The sequence below is a fragment of the Colossoma macropomum genome, unplaced genomic scaffold (assembly GCF_904425465.1).
Source record: "Colossoma macropomum unplaced genomic scaffold, Colossoma_macropomum, whole genome shotgun sequence".
NCBI classification, from domain to species: domain Eukaryota; kingdom Metazoa; phylum Chordata; class Actinopteri; order Characiformes; family Serrasalmidae; genus Colossoma; species Colossoma macropomum.
The window spans coordinates 18,673,449-18,695,670 of NW_023494802.1; the positions used below are offsets into that span (position 1 = coordinate 18,673,449).

Genomic DNA, 22,222 nt, shown 5'->3' on the forward strand with positions numbered 1-22,222 from the left:
ATGCAAAAGGGCAGACATGCAACACAGTTCACAGCAAAGTGAAAAGTACAGAGGACAGACGTTTACTGGCTGCACAAAGAAAAATGGAAAATAAACAAAAACAAACAATTAAAAACGACGTCTGCCCTTTTTCACAAAGCCATACGTGTATTTGAAAACCAGAGTTTTTCGGAGGAGGTACACTTTTGAATATGTTGGTCTGAAGAACAGAAGAACGATGCCAGGCACAGGCTGTGTTCGAATGAAATACTATGGAGGGAAAAAAAGAAAAACAAAAAACACAAATAACCGATGGGGGAGAGAGAGAGAGAGAGAGAGAGAGAGAGAAAGAGAGAGAGAGAGAGAGAGAAAGAAAGAAAGAGAAAGAAAGAGAGAGAGAGAGAGAGAGAGAGAGAGAGAGAGAGAGAGAGAGAGAAAGAGAGAGTGAGAGTGAGAAAGTGAGAGAGTGAGTGAGAGAGAGAGAGAGAGAGAGAGAATGAACTGTACTACTCTCTCTACCTTTCTGACCACACACTGTGGGGCCATCTGCTCCCCGACACAGACGCGCTCTCTCATCATGACCGTAACACTGGCCAACAACTCAGCCCACACACACACACACACACACACACACACACACACACACACACACACACACACACACACACACACACACACCCCACCCACTACTGCACTACAAAAAAAGTAGAGCAACTGTGATTAAAAGCAAGAAAGAATGAATGAAAAAAAGACAGCAGGATCAATAACTTAAATTCTCAATTACAATAAATTAAAAAGGCATCTAGTGCCTTCAATAAGTACGGAAACAAAAATATCCATTTGGATCTGCTTAAGAAAACAGAAACGACAACACGAAGTTTTAAGTGTCTATAACAGGGAAAAAAGAACATTAAACATTCTTAATAATGTAATATGAAAAATCTCAAAACCTTTTGTGCTTGTTAAATACACCAGTAAAAATATTTGCATTCACAGGAAACACAAGAAACAACAATTCTTGTCAAAATCGGGGCGAAAAGGACACGAAAGGAACGACGGTACTACAGTATTCACAAGAGATTAAGGATAAATCGTCTATCACTATTAATATGAATGCAGACTCATAGTCACAGTTAATAACATTGCAGTTTAGATCAAATAGCAAAAAAAAAAAATAACAAGCGAAAACGGTCTGGAACATGGATTAAAGATGACACGCTAGGCAATTTACATTGTCTATTTAGTACAAATATAGAAGTAAGATGCAATTACTTTTCAGATTAAAATATATTTTCATATTAACATTTTCATGTGTATTTTTTTTTTTAAACGGCTACAAAACCATCGTCACTGCCTCAAACTCTCTTTGTCTGGAGCCACAGTATCCTCAGGATTTCAAACCCCATTCTGAAGAGTTAGATGAACATCAACAAGGTCATTTTGCATAATGTCAGCAAAGTAGATGGAGAAATTCAACCAACCAAACAGAACTGTATACGCTGATAACTGTAAGTGCCAAATAAAAAAAAAAACCCTTGCATTTAATGTCATAATGTCATTAGCCCCCGTTTTAAGATGCGTTCTTCTCCAAAAAGCAAGAAATACTAAACTAAGTGAGTAATTGGTGCCTGAATATGGAACACAACCCTCAAATACATTCAAATCTCTAAACCTATGAAGCTTTCAAGTAACTTTCTCTCTGCCTTTCCGTCATGGCTTGATTAGTCTGGCCTGGAGTTTCCTCCGGAGGACTGGTTCATGGGATCTGCGGTCACAATAAGAGCATCATGTTGGCCAACTGTGCCTCACCAATACCAGTACAGTATCTGTTCAGTTCAATTTGCTTCGAGTCTCTCTATGTCCAGCCCTCCCGTTGCGTGGAGAGCTGTGTGATCTGGTGCCCTCATGTGGACGAGGAGCAGAGTGCGATCTGCTGGACCGTTCCCAAGTCTGTCAGTAGTTGTCTGATGCGGTGTTTCAGCTGGGGCAGACGGGCAAGAGGATCTGGGGGCTCCAGCTCACCTGTGTAGTCCAGCCAGCTTTCCAAAACTGGAAAAAAGAGAAAGAGGGTCATTGAATCAGACCTGCAGGCCTGAGGGCTTGCACCAGATATACGTACCGAGATGCTGCATTGGGTCCAGCCAGGCACGTCAACAGCGCTGCCATTTTGGGGAGGTCAACATCGCTGCTGGACTGCATTCAGTACCATTACAGAGCGGCGGTTTAAGAAAGATACTGTCCAAAATTACACTATTTCAAGAATATTGCTCTCAGAAAGTGGGACAGGATTATATACCGGAGGGAACGCAGTGATCCACACTCATGTCTGTGTGATGTGTATTGTTTGTGTGGTGTTTATGTAGATATGGCCGTGTGGTTAATGAAGCACAGAGAACCTGTTGATGTGATTGTTTTTCCTCTGGTTTTATATTAAGCTTATTTCATTTAATAGTCTATTCAGGGGGTCTTAATTTTATGTACTAGTTATTTATTTACAGTGATGGTTAAAGCTTTGTAGCTCAGTAAGTTATAGCATTCCTTAATCTGTGGCCCTTTTTTTTGGCACAGTTAGAACCGTTCGGTGGGATGATGTAACAGCGTCTGTTCGCTGATTGGTTCTACGTTTATATCGGTATTGTGCCACAGCATCCTACAGCACTACCTCAACCCCGAAAGCATTAAAATAATTTCAGTTTGCTCCAAATTAATGAAAGCAGTGCACGATTTTAGATCCATCTGCTAGGCTAAGCTAACGCGAGTGCACAGTGCCTCCCACTGCAGCACGGACTCGGTTCTAGCTAGCCGATGCTTAATAACACCCGTTTAGAGGATAAAGGCTCATATATGAGAGCACAAATTTGAATGACTGGTGTTTAAGCGACAGAAAGATAAAAAGTAGAATTGCTCTGTGGTGCTTTGAGTTGTACCTGCTGGGCGACGCTAATGCCAACGTAGTTATGCGCCTACAGGTGAAACCACCGCAGTACAGTCTGTTTCAGTAACAGATGCTCAAATAACACCGTTTAGAGGATAAAGAATCTGAGAGGACGCTGAGAGAGACCGGAGTTGGAGTGACAGATGGAATCAAACATGTTTGGGTAGTTTTCTTGGGTATTTCCTGGTTTAGCGGTGCAACAGATGGAAACAGCCTAAATGTACTGATGTTATCAGGCTGTAGGCTGACTGGATTATATTTAGTCTTCACTAGCTAAACTGGGAATACAGCTAACCGGTTCCAATAATATTCACAAACAGGCTTTGATCTTTTTAAGGGGTCGACATCCGAACTTTCAGATCTAATGTAAAGAATATGTGACTAATGTCTGTTTAATCTATAGAGCTGCTATAAAATGTCAATATTCACCAACCACACTGAAAACCTCCTAAGCAGGCGAGTGAAAATAAGAAAATAAGAAAATAAGAAAATAAAAGTGACAACTCTGCGCAAACCGCAAAGAGACCGGCATGTGGTAAAGACTAGCCAGTGCTGAGGCCGAGCGCTTACCATCCAGCTCCCTCTCTATGAGGTCCATCCTGTGGCTGACTTCGTCCTGCACAGCTTCAATGTGCTCCAGCAGGTTCAGCTGCCACTGCTGGTGCAGCAGGAGATCGGGATCAGGCTTGGGATCACAGGTGACCGGGTCAGGCTCCTCCTCCTCCTTCACCTCGACCACACAGCTCTTTTCTCTCTCAGCAGCCGCCAGCAGCTTCATGCGACACTCCAGCTCCTGACAACACAAAAGCATTGCGTCCATAAGGTCAGTACAAGGTCTTAAACATGTACTAGAGATGAAACGGTTACCGGTTTCACGGTAAACCGCGGTAAAATTAATGACGGTTAGTAGTACCGTTTGAACTTTAAAGTATCGTTAAAACCGGTGTGAAAAACTCGCTGTACAGAGTCAAACAAAGGCAGAATCATCTCTCAGACGCAGCTCTGTGGTGTGTGTGTGTGTGTAGAGGGGAGGGGGAGGGGGGGAGGGGGAGAAAGGAGAGCATGGCGGAATGTGGTGACAGAGATTCGGAGATATTTCAGCCTTCTAACAAGACCAAGTCTGATGTCAGGTCATGTTTTGTGTTTTATAAGGATGCAGAAGGAAAGTTAATTGAAGATGACCAGCCTGTCTGCAGAACAGGCCGAAAGAAAATAGCGGCGAAAGGGGGCAACACATCCAACCATACGTGTCATCTTCGCGACCACCACCCGCTACTTTTTAGAGAACGCAAGGTTAACTTTAATGGAGAAGTCTGTGGAGACTTCAAAATAGGAGAAATGTCATGATCTGTGTGGTTTAACTTATGTTTATGGTTCGTTAATAATATAAAATTAAGCTTTTAGCGTCATATCGGTGAATCAGCTGTGAATCGAAACTAAAGCTTTTAACACATTTCTGTGGAGCAGAGTCTCCAAAATGAGCTCTGAGTTAACGAGACGCTGCAGAGGTTCAATCTGCACAGCTCCCCTTTCTCGTCTCGCTTGCAGGGTTTACTGTCTAATAACACCGTCTCAAATCACTCAGTGTCCCCTACAGAGGGCGCTACTGTTCAAACACGATCATCATTAACAAGCAGTTGAGTTTTAAATAGGGAATTTGTAACCTGTTGTTAATGTTGATTATAGATGACTGAGTCGAACGTTTCTTGCACTCTTTGGGTGAAGGATTTGCTATTTCATGATCTACGAAGTGCACTACGTAGGGAAGATAGTGTGCTTTGAGACGGGACCTCGCGAGTAAACGCTGTGCTGCTTTTAGGAGGAGCAGAGTTTCAGAGATTAAACTGTAGGAGTGTTTCTGCCGCAGCTCAGATGCGCCTTAATTTTAAGTTATGTTTTAGTTTTAAGATGCTTTTAGAGAAGCAGCTCCACAGGTGAAGACACGCTGTGTGAGTTCTACACTGTCTGCAGCTCACAGCGCGTCACGCAGCTCCTCTGTGAGTTTGGCTGTTTTTCCTGGTGCGCTGTGTTGATTAAGGGTTCAGCGCCACAACGGCACAATAATGCTGCAGCTGCAGTTCGGACAGAAATCCCCCGAGTGCAGCACTTCTTAGAAGTAGTCATTTTCCATTAAGACCCACCTCAGAGTTAGTCCAGATTTAATTCTCTATGCAGGGAAATCCCTAGTTATTGTAAATAATAATAATAATAATAATAATAATAACAGTAATAACAATACATTTGCTGTTCTTTTGTTTACAGAGTATTACAAATACTGTAAGTAATACAAAAGTAATACTACAAAAGTATTGACTATATTTTTTAATGTTTATGCAAACAAAAAGTGCATATTGCTGCCAATTCTATTTGTGTTAATATACAAATTGGTGAAACGAGTTTCAGTTTGTGTATCAGTATTTATTTATTTATTTTACTTTTCAATGCGTTTGAACAATATCGCGATAATACTGATAATCGTGATAATTTCGGTCATGATAATCATACATACATACATCGTCTAAACCGCTTATCCTTCTGGGTCACGGTGGGGTGCTGGAGCCTATCCCAGCTGTCATTGGGCGGAAGGCAGGATACACCCTGGACAGGTCGCCAGTCCATCGCAGGGCAGATAGGCAGACATACACATTCACACCTAGGGGCAATTTAGCATGTCCAATCAGCCTGACTGCATGTTTTTGGACTGTGGGAGGAAACCGGAGTACCCAGAGGAAACCCACGCAGACACGGGGAGAACAGGCAAACTCCACACAGAAATGACCCCGGTCGCCCGACTGGGAATCGAACCCAGGCCATTCTCGCTGTGAGGCAACAGCGCTACCCACTGCGCCACCGTGCCGCCGTCATGATAATCGTGATATGAAATTTTAATATTGTTTCATCTCTAATATGTACTGTATATGGAGTAGAGGTCTGCATGGGCATGGGATTGAGGCCTGAGCCTGACTGTACCAGTGAGCTGGAAGCCAGACCTGATCAGGCCGGAATGCTGCTGCAAAATTTGAGACCCGAACCCGACCCGAACCCACAAGGCTGCAGTAGCCTTCTTGTACAACATTTTCATTACACCTTAAATGGTGTGGCAGCTGCCTTCTGGTGGAATTGAACATTCAAACATGAAGCTCAGTTCAGCTTTGAGTCGGGGTGCAACGATTATTGGACTAAAATCGTCGACCAAATTAGTTGGCATTTTTAACCAGCAGCTGATGTAGCAGTCGATTAGTTGGTGACGTCATTACGTGTCTTTCTCGCGTTCAGTAGGAATGTTTTGACATTACCGCTCACTGGAGACTTAACAGCGCGATGGCAGCCTCAAGAACAAAATCCTCAAAAGTGTGGAGCTAAACTGAGAAATAACGGTTGTCAGTTGTGCTGTTTGTAAAGCCGACCTTAGCTGGCATCAGAAGAGGAAACATCTCGGCAAGACACGCCCCGTCTCAAACCGCACACTAGCTCACTAAGCAGTAGGGGTGTGGGAAAAAAAATCGATTCTTAGATGCATCGCGATGCGGATGTGAACGATTCTGAATCGATTCATAAATGTCAAAAATCGATTTTCTAAATATTTTACTGATAACGTAATATTGACGGAACGCAAAAGGCGGAACTTGGAAGTGGGGAAGTGCAGCGCCCGGACAGTCTGTGACGGCACATAACAAAAACACAGCTGGATGAGTGAGAAATCTGACCGGCTCCCTCTGCATTAAAGCCAGGTTAGATCAGGAGTCACAACACAAATGATCAGAAGAGCCATTTTGTCCTTTCAACAAAAATCAAACCAGCTTGGGAGCCACAACATTTAATGTCCAGTATGTCTCAGTGTGTGATGATGTCCTAGTTTAGGCTAAACAATATAAATGAAAACACAGATTTACTCTGCTTTAAGCTTCAGCACAGCTACAGCCGCTTTCCTCCCATCTCCGCCAGAAAACCCTTCCTCAGAAGTAGATCAGTTAAATGTCTCTCAGCGTTCGGCTGTTTTAAGAGGCTGAAGTCGCTTCTCATTCTCCAGCTTCTTGTTCGAATTTACCCGTTCCACCTTAAATTCTAACTGCGGCGCCGAATGTAAATGCGGCACCATTTAAGGTGGAACGGGAGAATTCGAAAGAGAAGCGACTTCAGCTTCGCAACTGTTTAGTGTTTGACAGTCTCTCGTTGCAGATTTAACGGAAACCAACTGTGCTGCTTATAAATGCGAATAACGCATCACTGCTATGTGACCTGCAGTCTGCACGGCGGTTCTCAGTCGTTGCGAAACAGGGCTTTCGCGCTATGTTGCACACGACCCGTCTCAAAGATATTTTACTGACACACCGATCCCCCCGTCTCTACAACGAGACCAAAACTGAAGTTATAAAATCACTGAATTAAACGGGTAGAATAGCTGTAACGTGTGCTGTGTGGACGTCCATCACCACTGGATCTTATGTCACCGTAACTGCGCATTTTATCACAGATGAGTAGCAGCAGCGTCTCATGTGCTCCAAACAAACCAGTGAATGAGAGCCTTCTAGTTCACTTGCCGCATCACTTCCATTTGATTTATTAATAAGAGATATTGGAAGTAAATTCATTATGGATCATTACAAATACTTTGGTTTAAAAGTACCAAGTCACTTTAAATAACACCACAGAGTAACTTAGTCACTTTAAAATGTATATTGTCTCCATATTCTGTGTATATTTAATATATTTCAGTTGTTTTTTCTTGTATTTTTATTTTTACTTATTTACTTTCTGTAGAGTGATTATCTGAGTCTCACCACAAGCATTTCAGTGCATAAATGTCCTGACGTTGTGCAAATAACAAATAAACTCGAAACTTGAACTCACACAGTGAGAAAATAGAAATGCTGTATAGAAAAAAATTCATCGATAATCATTTTATAATCGCATCGCAGCCTCTGAATCGTAATCGAATCGAATCGTGAGGTGCCTAGAGATTCCCACCCCTACTAAGTAGTGTGTAAAAATATACCATTAGAAGTGCACTCCTTAGTGCAGTATGTGAAGTACAGAAATGTGTGGTTTGGGACGCGGCAATTTGATTTTTCTATTCACTTGATTGAAAGAAAACTGATTTAAATTTTGCTATATTTTATTGCTGCTACTTTGCACATCCATTGTTCTAAATTTTAACTTTAATTTAAGGAAAAATATAAAGGAGGTTTATTTATCTTTTGTATTAGCAGGAAAGTTCATTAAAACAGTGAATTCTTGAATGTTATTCATCATTGTTTTCATAGCAAACGCATAAAACAACATCAAGCTAAATTTAAAAGCTGAGAGCTGCATAAGAGTTATTTCCTAATGTAATGATTCATAATCCGAATAATCGATTATTAGTTTAGTTATTAGTAAGATAGATGGAACGTCACAGCCACGGTTTTACAGTGCTTTTTGTTATTAAGCACTTGAGTTGGTAGGATAAACTGGTGAAGAAAAATCAGCAAGATGGAGAACAAGAGACCAAAAAACCCACAAATGTGAGAATTTTCTCTGTTAAAAACTTACAATAACCACTGTATTATCTTAGTTTAACGTTGTTTCATTGTATTATGGTCCTTTTCTTCATAACAAGCATAAAAAAAATGTATCACTAGTAATTTGCTGATGTCTCAGTAGCTAAATTTCCTGTTCCACCTTAAATGGTGCAGTAGTTCAGATGTCAGAACTGCTGAACCATTTAAGGTGGAACGGGAATATCTGAACAAGAAGCTGGTGAATATCTGACTTCAGCTTCATATCACTGAAGAATTAGGGGTGGGTGATAATAAATAATTGCCCCCCTCTTTGAAGGCGTATGATGCCCTAAATGTAACTAAAGCCCAGCAGTGAGGAGCTGAACTTTACCCTCCTCTGCTGTCACTGCAGACTGGCAGGGTCGCCTACAGAGCAGCGCTGGTAGCTGTTAATGAAGTGATGCTCTTTTTATTTGAGGGTCCCATTTCAGAGGGAAGATTTCAACCACTACCGCTTGTAACTCGGTTCCAAGAGGCAAGATGACACTCGAAAACAAGGGGTAGGTATGAAAATAAGAAACAGGATTGGGCCTCAGGGTGAGTTTAGCAGGCAAGCTGGAAATTCCTCATCACTGATGGTGCGATTGCGACTGATTACTGTTTAAGCTTATTCCCAGTTTCTCTCAAACTCCGAAACTATTCCGAATTAAACTGCAAATCCAACGTGTTTGCAGGGACTGAGAGAGAGGGAGAGAAATGAGAAAGACAGAAAGAGAGAAAATGAGACGCATGAACAAAAGGTACAAATCCACTACACGAATTAAAAAGAACCTGACATTGCACATTAAGATTAAGATTAAGTGACCTTTATCAGTCCCACAATGGGGAAATCTGACCTCTGCATTTTAACCCATCTGTGCAGTGAAACACCACATACACACTAGTGAACACACACACTAGGGGGCAGTGAGCACACTTGCCCGGAGCGGTGGGCAGCCCTATCCACAGCGCCCAGGGAGCGGTTGGGGGTCAGGTGTCTTGCTCAAGGGCACTTCAGCCACGTACCGTCGGCTCAGGGGATCAAACCAGCGACCTTCCGGTCACAGGGCTGGTTCCCTAACCTCCAGCCCATGACAAAAATAACCTAAACCTAGTATTTTATCGGAGCCAATCAGGCTTAGATCGGGTAGCAGATCTTTAATACTAAGCCAAAAGACAAAAAATTGATTTTAAATCAGCAGCAGAGCTGATTACAGCATTGTTGCCATTAACTATCACAGATAAAGACCATCTGAGAAATGTGAGGAGTCAAAACAGCAGAGACTGAAGCAGCAACTCATGGAAATGACTGGTCTGACAGCCACAGATTCTGGCTGTTGAGGCCCCAGTTGACTCATTTAGCTATAAACTGCTCTTTCCAGGAAATGTGGACATCATGTGAGAAGTCTGGAAATGGCTTTGTTTCAGCAAAGAGTGACCAAGCCAAAAGCCTTATGTGTTAAAGACCTACTAATAGCAAAGATGGTCAGTCTGAGTTGGTCAGTCTGAGTTAGCTATGTGGCCAGGGTACACTGGACGTGTCATCATCACAATAAGCGGATTTCAAGCCATAAATTTCAACTCAACTCAACTTCAACTACCTTCTTTCAACTCAAAGCTAACACAGCTCATTCAGTTAATTAAGGTCTTCTGAACACAATCAATGATAGGATCAAGCGTAGTGGATTAAGGCCTCGGACTTAGCCGGCTGACCGTCGCCTGTAGTCAGTGCGGCACTGTTGGCTCCAGCCGGTTTCCATCAATGCTTTTCTGGCCAATTAGGCGTGTTGAATCAGCATTGGCAGCCGGCCGTGAGAGAGGGAGAAAGAGAAGAGAGGCGAAAGCAATGCAAGAAAACGACACTGTCAAGAAAGACAAACACTGAGAATAGCCTCATTTTTCAAAGCTAGTGTACCGGTCAAGCATAACATGATGAGCACCTCCTCGTTTCTACGCTCATTGTCCATTTTATCAGCTCCACTTACTATATAGGTGCACTTTGTAGTTCTACAGTTACAGACTGTAGTCCATCTGTTTCTCTGCATACTTTGTTGGCCCCCTTTTACCCTGTTCTTCTGTGGTCAGGACCCCCATGGACCCTCACAGAGCAGGTACTATTTGGGTGGTGGATCATTCTCAGCACTGCAGTAACACTGACGCGGTGGTGGTGTGTTAGTGTGTGTTGCGCTGGTCTGAGTGGATCAGACACAGCAGTGCTGCTGGAGTTTTTAAACACTGTGTCCACTCACTGTCCACTCTATTAGACACTCCTACCTTGTCAGTCCACCTTGTAGATGTAAAGTCAGAGACGATAGCTCATCTGCTGCTGCACAGTTTGTGTTGGTCATCCTCTAGTCCTTCATCAGTGGTCACAGGACGCTGCCCACAGGACGCTGTTGGCTGGATATTTTTGGTTGGTGGACTATTCTCAGTCCAGCAGTGACTCTGAGGTGTTTAAAAACTCCAGCAGAACTGCTGTGCCTGATCCACTCAGACCAGCACAACACACACTAACACACCACCACCACGTCAGTGTTACTGCAGTGCTGAGAATGACCCACCACCCAAATAGTACCTGCTCTGTGAGGGTCCACGGGGGTCCTGACCACTGAAGAACAGGGTAAAAGGGGGCTAACAAAGTATGCAGAGAAACAGATGGACTACAGTCTCTAACTGTAGAAGTACAAAGTGCACCTATATAGTAAGTGGAGCTGATAAAATGGACAATGAGAGTGGTCGGTGTAAGTACCAAAGGTTTAGTCCTTAGAATTGGCATTCTGACTTTTTTTGCTATCTGCTGAATGTCCCGATCTGTGGATCACGTCTGTAGCTTAAAAGTAAACCACTAACAGTGGTTTACTTTCACTTTCACACAAGGTAGAGTGGCTTAAAATACAAATTTGAAGCTTATAATGCATCAAAGAACATATTAATTACTCTGCAGTTTTACAGTCTTAGGTGTCTGGGCCTAAGGTTGGAGCTCAACTCTTGTGGATCATGCTGATCCCCAGGAGCAGAGCTGGTGACCACTGCCCTAAAAGAACCTGACCATAGGCCTGCTATTGTAGAAACTCACCTTAGCGTTGGCGGCGGTGCGGTCAGCCAGCTGCAATTTGCATTGCTCGTACTCCAGTGGGGCGCCGTAGCGGTGCTCGGCCAGCTCCAGCAGGTCCTCGCTGCTGCGCAGGCTGTGCTCCAGCTCCGAGCCACCGCGCGTCTCCACCACCAGCCGCCGCTCCAGCACCGGGTAGTACGTACGTGGTTTCTGGTAGCAGTGCTCACTGCTAATGTAGGAGGTGTGGAAGGAGAAGGGGGGCCCCGCTGGCGCAGGTGCTTCAGGCTCATCGTCCTTGAGCTCCGCAGTATGAGGGGAGGAGGGGGAGGGCGTGGCCATGCCATAGTCACCCGCCCATTTCCTGCGCACGCCATCGTTGGACCTCCAGGGCTGCCGCCACAACTTCAAGTCTGGGTGGGCCTGCGCTCTACCAGAGACGGAGAACATGCTGGTTACCAACACTGAACGTTACATACATACCCTGAAATCATAAGGCATGTTATTAAACATAAAAAGGAATCTGTAGATCTGTGAACCGACGTATGCTGTAAAAAACATTTTATCATCTGATTTTTCTGACATCTCTGACAATTCTGCTCCGTCAATGAAGAAAATTAAAGACTAAAATTTTGGGCACCGAAACATTTCAGCCGAAAATGCTCCAAAGTGTCACTTTCTACAGAAAGCACAGGAATTTTCAGGGATTTTTTTGCTGAAAAAAGGGGCCACATTAGACGACATCAAAGTGTCAGTAGAAAAAAAAAGACAATGCCAAAGTGCTAATAATAAATAAATAAATAAATAAAAAAAAATAAATAGAAAAATGTATTACACAGGCACAGTGTGTAGCCTACATACTGCAATAATTTCATAGTTTTGTTTTTATATAGTCAGGTTTGTTTTGTCATATTTAATGCAGACTTTGGCCCAATCCCATTTCACCCTATGCCCCTACCACTCAGCATTTACCCCTTCGTTTTGTGCATTCAGACCTAAGGGTAGGGTGTCGAAGTGTTAGGGCTACATGGCCCTTCAAATAGAGGTTTTTCAGAGGCACACTCCAAAGTGTTATGAGAAAAAAGCAAGATGGCTGCGCGAGCGACCAAAGAAACCCACAAATGTAAATATTTTCTCCATTAAAAAATCATGATAACCACTGTATTATCTTTGGTTTAATGTCGTTTCAGTGTATTATGGTCGTTTTCTTCATAACAAGTAAAAAATCCCTAAAAGTGTGCTGATGTCTTGGTAGTTAGTTAGCTAAATTTCCCGCTCCACCTTAAATGGTGCAGCATTTACATTCTGGCACCTCAGGAATCAGAACTGCTGCACCATTTAAGGTGGAACGGAGAAATTCGAACAAGAAGCTGGTAAATAGCTGAGCTAAGCTTCATATCATTGAAGAATTAGTGGTGGGCAATAACAAATAATTGTCCCTTTTTGAAGGCAGATGATTCCCTAAATTTAAATGAGGAGCTGAACTTTACCCTCCTCTGCTGTCACTGCAGACTGGCAGGGTCGCCTACAGAGCAGCGCTGGTAGCTGTTAATGAAGTGATGCTCTTTTTATTTGAGGGTCCCATTTCAGAGGGAGGATTTCAACCACTACCCTGTAACTCCAAGGGGCAAGGAGACACTCGAAAACAAGGGGTAGGGGTAAAAAGAAGAAATGGGGTTGGGCCTTTATCAACAACACAACTGTATTTTCTGTATGAACTTGTTAAAACAAACACAATCTACTACCAGACTCAATTCAGGCCTGGAAAAAGCAACATAAGTTTAAAAAAATTCCTGAACTAATTACTTCCCAACACTGCCTGATCAGCCTGATGACAAAATTAAATTGCTTACAAAAGTAAACAAAAAAATTGAAGCCTTGCCTGGCTTGAAATATCACAGGGTCAAAACAGGAGGTCACGTTAAGCTAGTTTTACTATGATCTTGTTTTGTTTTTGCTCTTAACTGTCCTATGTAGCCTAACCCAGAGGAATCCTTTATACACTGCAGTCATCTGTACGCGCTAATACCATTGTGTTCTTCTCCTTGGCTGGATGAACCTTGAGGTCCACAATAAAGATTCCTAAGGAAACTTCGCGCTTGTGAATCAGTGGGGAAAACTGGGCTTAATCAGTGTCAAGGAAACAATGGTAACAGCTTAAGGGGCAAAATGCATTTGAGCGACAGTGACAGGAACTTCCACCTACTGTAAAATGCTCATCTTGAGCTGGAGGCCGTTGAGCACCTCGAACACGCGGTGCACGTCGCCCAGGAGCTGGTGTGTGGCAGCCATTTTCTTACTGTTCTGGTGAGAGTAGTTCTCTTCCAGGAAGGACAGTCCGTACATGTGGCCGCTGCTCAGCCAGTCTTTGTCGTACCAGAAGCGCTGACTCTGTCTCTGAGCTAAAAATACACAAAGTGACACAGACTTTCAGCCCAGCCTCCTCATGAGAGGACGTTTTAGATAGAAGTGGCAGAAATTATTTCATGGCCAGCCTGCAAGGCAACCTGGACACTCCACTGGACTTTTCTAATAAAGGAGGCTCCACTGAGGCAGTGTGGAGAGTGGAGATTAGAGGGGGCTCACCTGGAGGGTCCCTGCAGATGTAGCAGCTGTAGGAGTCAGGCACACTGTCCTCGTAAAGGCCCATGCATGTGCCGTGCTGCCAGCAGAGACACTCGTCACACTAGAGAGACCAGGGAGAGAGAGAGAAAGTGGTCAGGCAGGCCTGCAGGATCCTGTGGTAGTATTTTGGAATAATGCTTTGTTTTGGGCTCTAGAGTGGTTTTCCACAAGTAGGTGCACGAGGACCTTTTTCTCCCTATGATCTGCTCATCGTGCATGTGGAATCTGGTCAAAGATTAGTTTGATTTATTTTATTAAATTACAGATTGATTAATATAAAAATATTTGGAACACTTTAGATGCTTTTAGACCTACTTAAATTTAATATGCTTTGAAAGAAATATCTGTTAAATTCACCTTATTGTCCTCTAACCACAACCTTAACCTCTTATTCTCCAGGGTATGTTTTGGTTTGTCCATCTGAATTTACATGACCAAATCCTAAGACAAATTATTCAGTAACTGCATGAAATAAATGTATATTTTTATTTTATTTATTTTTTTGGTAAAAGCTCCCCTAAAATAAACAGAACGTGTTTTATGATTACACATATTGCTACATGCTTACAATTTACTGCTAAAAGCCTAAAATCTTTGTATTATTTTATTTTTATAAAAGTAATGTTTACAGAGCAGATCACTGAAGAGACGCCATCTGTTTATAGTTTATAGCCCAGATTTGTGGAAAAATGGGTCGACTTTCAGTAGAAAAAAAAATTGTGAGTTCAGCTTCTTTTATTATAAGGGTTTAAAATGACATCACCCATCTATTTGACTGGAAAGAAGACAGTTACAGCTCTCATACGACCCCCACCTTCTGAATGTAGCTTATGAAATATGGAAGTTATGAAGAATATGACGAAGTGTGTTTTGGAACCACCGGTGGTCTCAAGGAGTTGAAGAGGTTTTAAGATGAGCTTAAAGAGTAACTACACCCCACTATTTCCAGCTGATTCCATCCCGGCACAATTTGAAAAATGCTCAAAAATGGGAGGGGCACGAGGATGACGATTTTTCTCTACTACCATCCCCATCTTCACCGAGGGAAGGTGTTTCTGATCAGGCGGTGCGTCTTGAGCCTTAACAGTATGAGCCGCTGACTCAAACTGCTGAAGAGTTAATGTAGTGCCGGAAAATGATCAGCAGCGAGCAACAGAGGCGCCGAACGGGAGAACATTCCCTAAAACCACAACAGCCAGCTTCTAATTATCTGTTCAGCAGGTCCATATTTGATATAACCCAAGTCCTGATTTCTTAGATGCCCTGAATTCTGAATGAATAAAATGTTTTTCCTGTTGGACATCAAGGTCGCAGACTGCATCACCGGTCAGACAGGGTTTCCTGCAGTGGACCTAAATCCTTACGTTCTGCAAGCTGTTCATAACACTTACCGGTGCTACATCCGATTCAGTCACCCCTCAAATTCACGTCTCCTGTACAACCCAAACCCTCGGCGCTGCACTCACTGAACAGAAATCAACGGCAACACTGGAACTACGGAAAGCAGGAGGAGAGGTTGACGCAGTCAGTAACAGTGGCCATTTAACGTTAACCTTTGCTGAACCTTTCCTCTTTCCGTAGTTCCAGTGTTGCTTGCCGCTGATGTCTGTTCAGTGAGTCGCGCACCTTAAAATGAGAACCCTCACTTAATCGGTCCTCCGGGTCACCCAGTCATACGTTGACCATTACCAATCTTTTTTACAAACTCAGCTCAGATTAACTGGGTTATTTACAGTTGATACAGACAGCTGGCATCTCGCAGCCTTGTGAGGTGGTGCTCGGGGTATTTAGCTCAGCGTGTGAGTGTGGTTATCTCCTTGCACTAGGCTCTTGCACGAGTAGGGCGTCATCAGGGGGTTGACCGATTTGCAGACGTGTCATTGTACTTCGGCACCAAGACGCGTCATCCGCACCTACAGCCGAGTTGAACCAGAGGGGGCGCTGCAGAGGCGGAACTGACCACGATAAAAATGTTTTTACAGTTTGGAAAGATATTTTCATATTTTAAACAAGGCTGGTATTTTATTATTACAGAGCAGTGCATTCCAGCTGTTAATGGAAGAAAAGGTCAGCATCCAGCATATGTTCAGCATCTATCACCTATACGAACTTACTATTATTTTTTCATACTGTATGAACATACTGGACCCAAAAAACTCCAGATTTAAAAATAATAGATTCTTCATATGAAAAAAAAAATGATGAGGATATTAAGATAAATGATAACCGCAAAGCCCCAGCCCATTTTGCAAACCTTATGCATGCATAAATATGACTTTTATATGAAATTTATATTTTCCTACCTCTGTGTTTACTTGGTCTTTTAACATCAAACAAAAATTTGCCAGCACTTTTGACGGAATTTGACAGCGAAGCTCAGTGTGACTTTTTTTTTTTTGCTGTGACATCCTGACCCAGCGCTCATGTGATTTGATCTCGGCAGCAAGACTGGCGATTCACAAGGGTTAAAAGTGAAGCAGCACGTTTCTTTTCTTTCTTTATTTATTTATTTTTTTAACACATTCAGTTTGTGGTGTACTGCTCTGGGGTGTTGGTCAACAGCCAAAGAGCTTTGCCTCTGTTGGTAACAAGACATCCAACGTTGATTGGTGTGCTGCCTTTGACGTATGATGCTTTTTTGTGCAGCTCAGTGGAAAAGGTAATATTTTTTAAACAGCAAGCACATTACACTGGCTAGAGGAGTGCTTTCCAGTTGCGATGCAGGTTGCGTCATAGAAGACAATGAAAAGAACGGCGCTGGAGAGAGTTTAAAGTTCATCTAAATGCCCTCTTAGCCTATAGGCTACTGCTAGTACACTATTATTGTTATTAGACTACATTAATTGGATGATATTAAATCTCTGTTTTGTTTTTAACAACTTTGAAGTAACCACAGCTATAAAAACACAAAGTCCACGTTCATTTTTAGCACTGGAAGATGTTTTGTGGGAGGAAGGCTGCAGTACAACCCCATGTGAAAACACTGTGTGGATCACTGGTCTACAGGTAAGAAGCTGAACAAGAAGAGCAGCGAGAGGGGAAGAATCAGCGGAATGAGCCCACCTGGATCATGAAGTCGTTCTCTTCTTGCACCTCACACACACAACGAACGATCTCTGCGTCATGGGTCACCGTCTCCGCCCCCTGCTCGGAGATGGGCGTGCTCAGCTCTAGCCCCGCCTCCGACTCCTCCTCGCTCCACAGAGGGCTGTCTGTGGACCAGTCGCTGCCACTGTCTTCACCTGTACCACAGGAGAGCAGAGATAAAGATTCACTTGGAGACCATGGTTTGTACATTTACTAGGCCTTCTGATCAACACACACACCCACAAACACACACTGAGCAACAACACAAACAGCAAAGCTGAAGGTAGCAATGATGATGTACCAGAAACACACACAAAAAGCCCAAAGTGGACACAGGACGGCAAAATAAAAAGAGCCGAGATGAAATAATAGAGACTATAAGCAGAGACAAAGTGGAGTGACAAGCTGGTTGGAGGAGGAGCTGTGTTTGGTACCCACCGTCGTCCAGCTCCTGTTCTGGGCAGTGTGCGGCGTAGGAGCAGTGTTTGTGGGAGAGGGGCAATTTGAGCGACAGTTTCAGATTGCAGGGGGAGGAGCTAAAGCCAGTGCTCTTCTCACTGCTGTGAGAGTCTGTCAGAGGAAGGGAGAGCAGACGCCAGACAGCGTTAGGACACACACACACACACACACACACACACACACACAAAGCAGAAGAATGAAGAATCCACCAGGTGTGATTCTGGGAGTCTGTTAAAAGAAATAATCTGGCAAAAAAATCAAATTTACACAACTTTCCACTCAGCCCAGATGTAGCCCATCAGTCAAGACGTGCTTCTTTCATTTAGAATTAGAGCTGTGAGGCCACATAGATGAAGACTTAGTGTAGACGTTACCATGACAGCGAGCATCACGTGAGTCCAGTCAGAGTGAGATGAGCAGCAGTGAGCAGCGCTTGTGTTTTTAACTGCTTTAAAATGATCTCAGACTCAGGAAAACGTCCTTCACATGTCCTTATTAAAGAAGGCCGAGAGGAAGACGTCGTGTTCTGAGACACATAAACTGGACGTCCGTCCCACCGCCGTCTTTTAAAGATCAGAGCATGAACTTCGTCTCCTCTGCAGACCAGTTTCTGCTCCGCCATGTTGAACGGTATAAACTTTCACTACGACGCGACGAACATGATCAGAACGGACTTAAACTTTCCGATAGGGAATGTAATCAGATACAGGCGTTTACACGGATATTATTCTTCTATTCAACGGATTATTTACAGGATTACCCACCTATTCTGATTAAGGTGTTTACATGGACGTATTCTATTCTGATTGAGCTGTTAGTCGGATTATTAACGGATTATTAGGCTGCATTAAAAACGTGGCTATTGCTAACAAACACAAGTCAATATTCACCCAAATCTTTTCCAGAAATACATCCCGAAAACTTCTCTTAATCGGCTCAAACCACTCAGGTCTTCAGTAAAGTTGCACAGACTTGTCGATGAGATTAACATCACCGTATGAAAACTTCACTGCTACAGAGTAACCTCAGACAAAATCACGGCTGGTGTTTACAAAGCAGTCATAAATTAAAAGGACTGGTTCTGGACTCTCTGGATTTGTGACGGTCATTGTCTGTCTGACTGACTGACTGACTGACTGCTTTAAATCAGCACTCTTGCTCCTGTGGTGGTTTGTGATTGCAGACAGTGATGTCTAAAAAGGCTACCTGCAATGTTCAGCTACACAGCGAGGTTTCGTTCATTTTTACAGTTGACAGTAGGACTTGTAGAGAGGAGAATTAGCACTCCATCATGTCTTCCAGGTTTCTCAAACACTAGAGGGCGCTCCCGAGCTCCAGAATAAATGGGTTAAGATGGAGCATTTGAGCAAAATCAAAGTTTATAAATGCTTAAATATTTTAAATGTTAAAGAATACATTTATTTCCTGAACACAGAGCAGCATAAAACATTTTAACACTACTGTTATATTTTTAAGAGCTTTTAAATTCCAGTTATAGGAGTTTAAAATGGCGGCTCATGTACGTTCATGACGTCAGTGAGCGCGAACAGCCAATGAGCTGCTCCGCTCGCCAACCAATCATCACTCTCTAGCAGTAATGCCAGCGTTCTACTTCCCAAAAACCGTTTGCTGTAGAAAAAAAGGAAGTTTTCTTTGTTTTTTAGTGAAATACATCCTTCTGCTTTCTACAGTTAAAGGAAAGTTCTGGTTCAGTGATTAGAAACTATTTAACTTCTCGTTTTTAGCTGTTGAGCTCCACTTACTCTCATTCACTGAGACTCGCTCACGGGCGCCCTCTGCTGTCCTGTTTTGATATAACGGGGGTGGATTGGCCAGGTTCCTCATAAACCGGCTCTGGTCATACTGTGAACTAAACTACATGGACAAGTCTGTGAGACCTTAATGAAGCCTCGGATGAGGTTTGAGAGAAGTTTTGAGGTGGTATTTAAGGAAAAGATTTGGGTGACTATTGACTTCAAGTGTTGTTGTTGTTTTTTTTTTAGCAATATTAGCTTTGTAGTTCCAGCGCTAAACTATAGGTGGACAATCTTGACTCCAAACATGTCAGGGCTGACTGACTATATCTGGGGTGAGTTAAAAATTGGTTAAGTTTGATTTTTTGATGAACTATTCCTTTAAAATAATTTCCTTTTAAGAGCCGTCACGACTCAATTATTACGACTTCAATGCAAACTGGTTGAGCTATTCTTAGGTTATCGAAGTGCGGATTAAAACTTCTGGCCCATGGTTAAACAAAACAAACAAAAACAAACAAAAAATATTTTATTAAATCATCAAAATTATGACTAGATTACTCAATTACTCCTATAATTGATAGTGACAGTACAGTTGTAATCAAGACCACTAGAGGTGAGTCGGAGACCAAGACCAGGAGCGACACCAGACTAAGCTTTTTTTCAGCTAGTTTATGGCCTTAAAACTGGTCTGTAGGCTGAGACTGGACTCTAGTAAAAGCCATATAAGGAATATTTCATCCAAAAATGCCAACACTGGAAAAAACACCATCCAAAAATGGTTTTCCAGAGAACAGCAAAAGCTAACGCTGCCCAGTTGGCAATAATGCAAATGAGATTATGCAAACTAGTCCCGTTACCGATGTTTACCGGCTTTATTTCTACCCTGTTCTCAAATATTATTCACTTACAGAACTAAATTCATTGCGCTCTTTCATATTTTTAACCGAAGGCCCACAGAATCCCCACCCATGATCCTGGCATTGGCTACTCAGGGCCTGCAATGAACAGCAAGAGGCATGAACTGAATCAGGAAATGAGCTAAGAGCACCAACAATCCCACCATCAGCGCTGAAACACAGAATCCCCCCTGCATTATCAATGCTAATACATCACTGTTAGTGACTTCACTGACTGCACATCAGGTTAAAACACAAACCGAACACATCTAAATAACAGTTTTAATAGGAGTGATTTTTACAGACACGACAGATACAGCAGGATACAGATGTGCTTGTATGCTTGTGTGTGTTCGCAAAAGCCTGCAAGTCCAGCAGAAAAGCACACGAGGGAGCCAGAGAGCCTAAGCAACGTCCACATGTTTCTCACGGCCCAAACCGTCTTACCTGATTTGGACTTCTTTTTCTTCTTCTTCTTTTTCTTCGACTTGATGCAGAAGAAGTCCCTTTGTCTCTTCTCTCGCCGCTTCTCTCTTTCTGCACCCCCCACCCACAAAAAAAGATGGGAAAAAAAGAAAAGAAATAGAAGAAATGATGAATATCTAAACGCTTTCCACCACACTATGAGCAGTTAGCTGGGAAGCTTCACCCGGCACTAGACGTGACGAGGGTGATGCTCTCCTGTACCTGTTTCCATGGCAACCCAGTCTCTGTCGTCATGGAGTGAGCGGTTGGCGTGCAGGTTCTCTTTGCTTCTCTCGCAGTGGGAGGAGCTGCGCTGACGATGCACGCCGTTGGCAGTAGGGGGCGATGGAGTGTGGCCAGACTTGCTGTCACTCAGCGGGGATGGAGTGTCTGTGGGAAAGAAAGGTGGGAGAGGGAGAGGGAGAGAGAGGGAGGGGAAAAGAGAGAGAGAGAGATAAGGAGGACTGTATATTTTTTAATAAATTGAGAATGTTTACAGCAATAACAGACTCTTCCACTTCAGTCCTGCTAAGTGTTTATCCAGGAGAAATGAATGTCTAGGCGATATGGAAATGTCCAGTCTGGCAGGGGTCTTCAATTAAAATTCAATAAGGTCCAGTTAGAGAAAATTCCTCAAGCAAAGATCCGGAACATCATACTGTCTAAATTGCATCATGATTCAGTGCCACATACTGTAAACAGAAGTAGCCTAGTAGGTACACAGATCAGGCGTAACATTATGACCACCTCCTTGTTTCTACGCTCATTGTCCATTTTATCAGCTCCACTTACTATATAGGTGCACTTTGTAGTTCTACAGTTACAGACTGTAGTCCATCTGTTTCTCTGATACTTTGTTAGCCCCCTTTTACCCTGTTCTTCAGTGGTCAGGACCCCCGTGGACCCTCACAGAGCAGGTACTATTTGGGTGGTGGATCATTCTCAGCACTGCAGTAACACTGACGCGGTGGTGGTGTGTTAGTGTGTGTTGCGCTGGTCTGAGTGGATCAGACACAACAGTGCTGCTGTAGTTTTTAAACACTGTGTCCACTCACCGTCCACTCTATTAGACACTCTTACCTTGTCAGTCCACCTTGTAGATGTAAAGTCAGAGACGGTAGCTCATCTGCTGCTGCACAGTTTGTGTTGGTCATCCTCTAGTCCTTCATCAGTGGTCACAGGACGCTGCCCACAGGACACTGTTGGCTGGATATTTTTGGTTGGTGGACTATTCTCAGTCCAGCAGTGACACTGAGGTGTTTAAAAACTCCAGCAGCCCACCCAAATAGTACCTGCTCTGTGAGGGTCCATGGGGGTCCTGACCACTGAAGAACAGGGTAAAAGGGGGCTAACAAAGTATCAGAGAAACAGATGGACTACAGTCTGTAACTGTAGAACTACAAAGTGCACCTATATAGTAAGTGGAGCTGCTAAAATGGACAATGAGC

The 22,222-nt window shown here is 43.2% G+C and overlaps 1 protein-coding gene across 2 annotated transcripts in view; it reads right to left on the reverse strand.

Annotated features, from left to right (window-relative positions):
• Nucleotides 1–837: 837 nt before the first annotated feature.
• The window catches only part of phf20b (PHD finger protein 20, b), a 44,678-nt gene continuing 23,293 nt past the window's right edge, over nucleotides 838–22,222 (reverse strand). For both annotated transcript variants that reach the window (XM_036591302.1, XM_036591301.1), the window contains 8 exons: nucleotides 20,997–21,164; nucleotides 20,757–20,846; nucleotides 17,174–17,352; nucleotides 14,072–14,171; nucleotides 13,692–13,887; nucleotides 11,510–11,915; nucleotides 3,485–3,707; nucleotides 838–2,028 (listed from right to left, as the gene is read on the reverse strand). In XM_036591302.1, coding sequence (XP_036447195.1) covers nucleotides 1,883–2,028; nucleotides 3,485–3,707; nucleotides 11,510–11,915; nucleotides 13,692–13,887; nucleotides 14,072–14,171; nucleotides 17,174–17,352; nucleotides 20,757–20,846; nucleotides 20,997–21,164 — 1,508 coding nt within the window. In that variant the 3' untranslated portion in view covers nucleotides 838–1,882. The remainder of the gene's footprint in view (nucleotides 2,029–3,484; nucleotides 3,708–11,509; nucleotides 11,916–13,691; nucleotides 13,888–14,071; nucleotides 14,172–17,173; nucleotides 17,353–20,756; nucleotides 20,847–20,996; nucleotides 21,165–22,222) is intronic.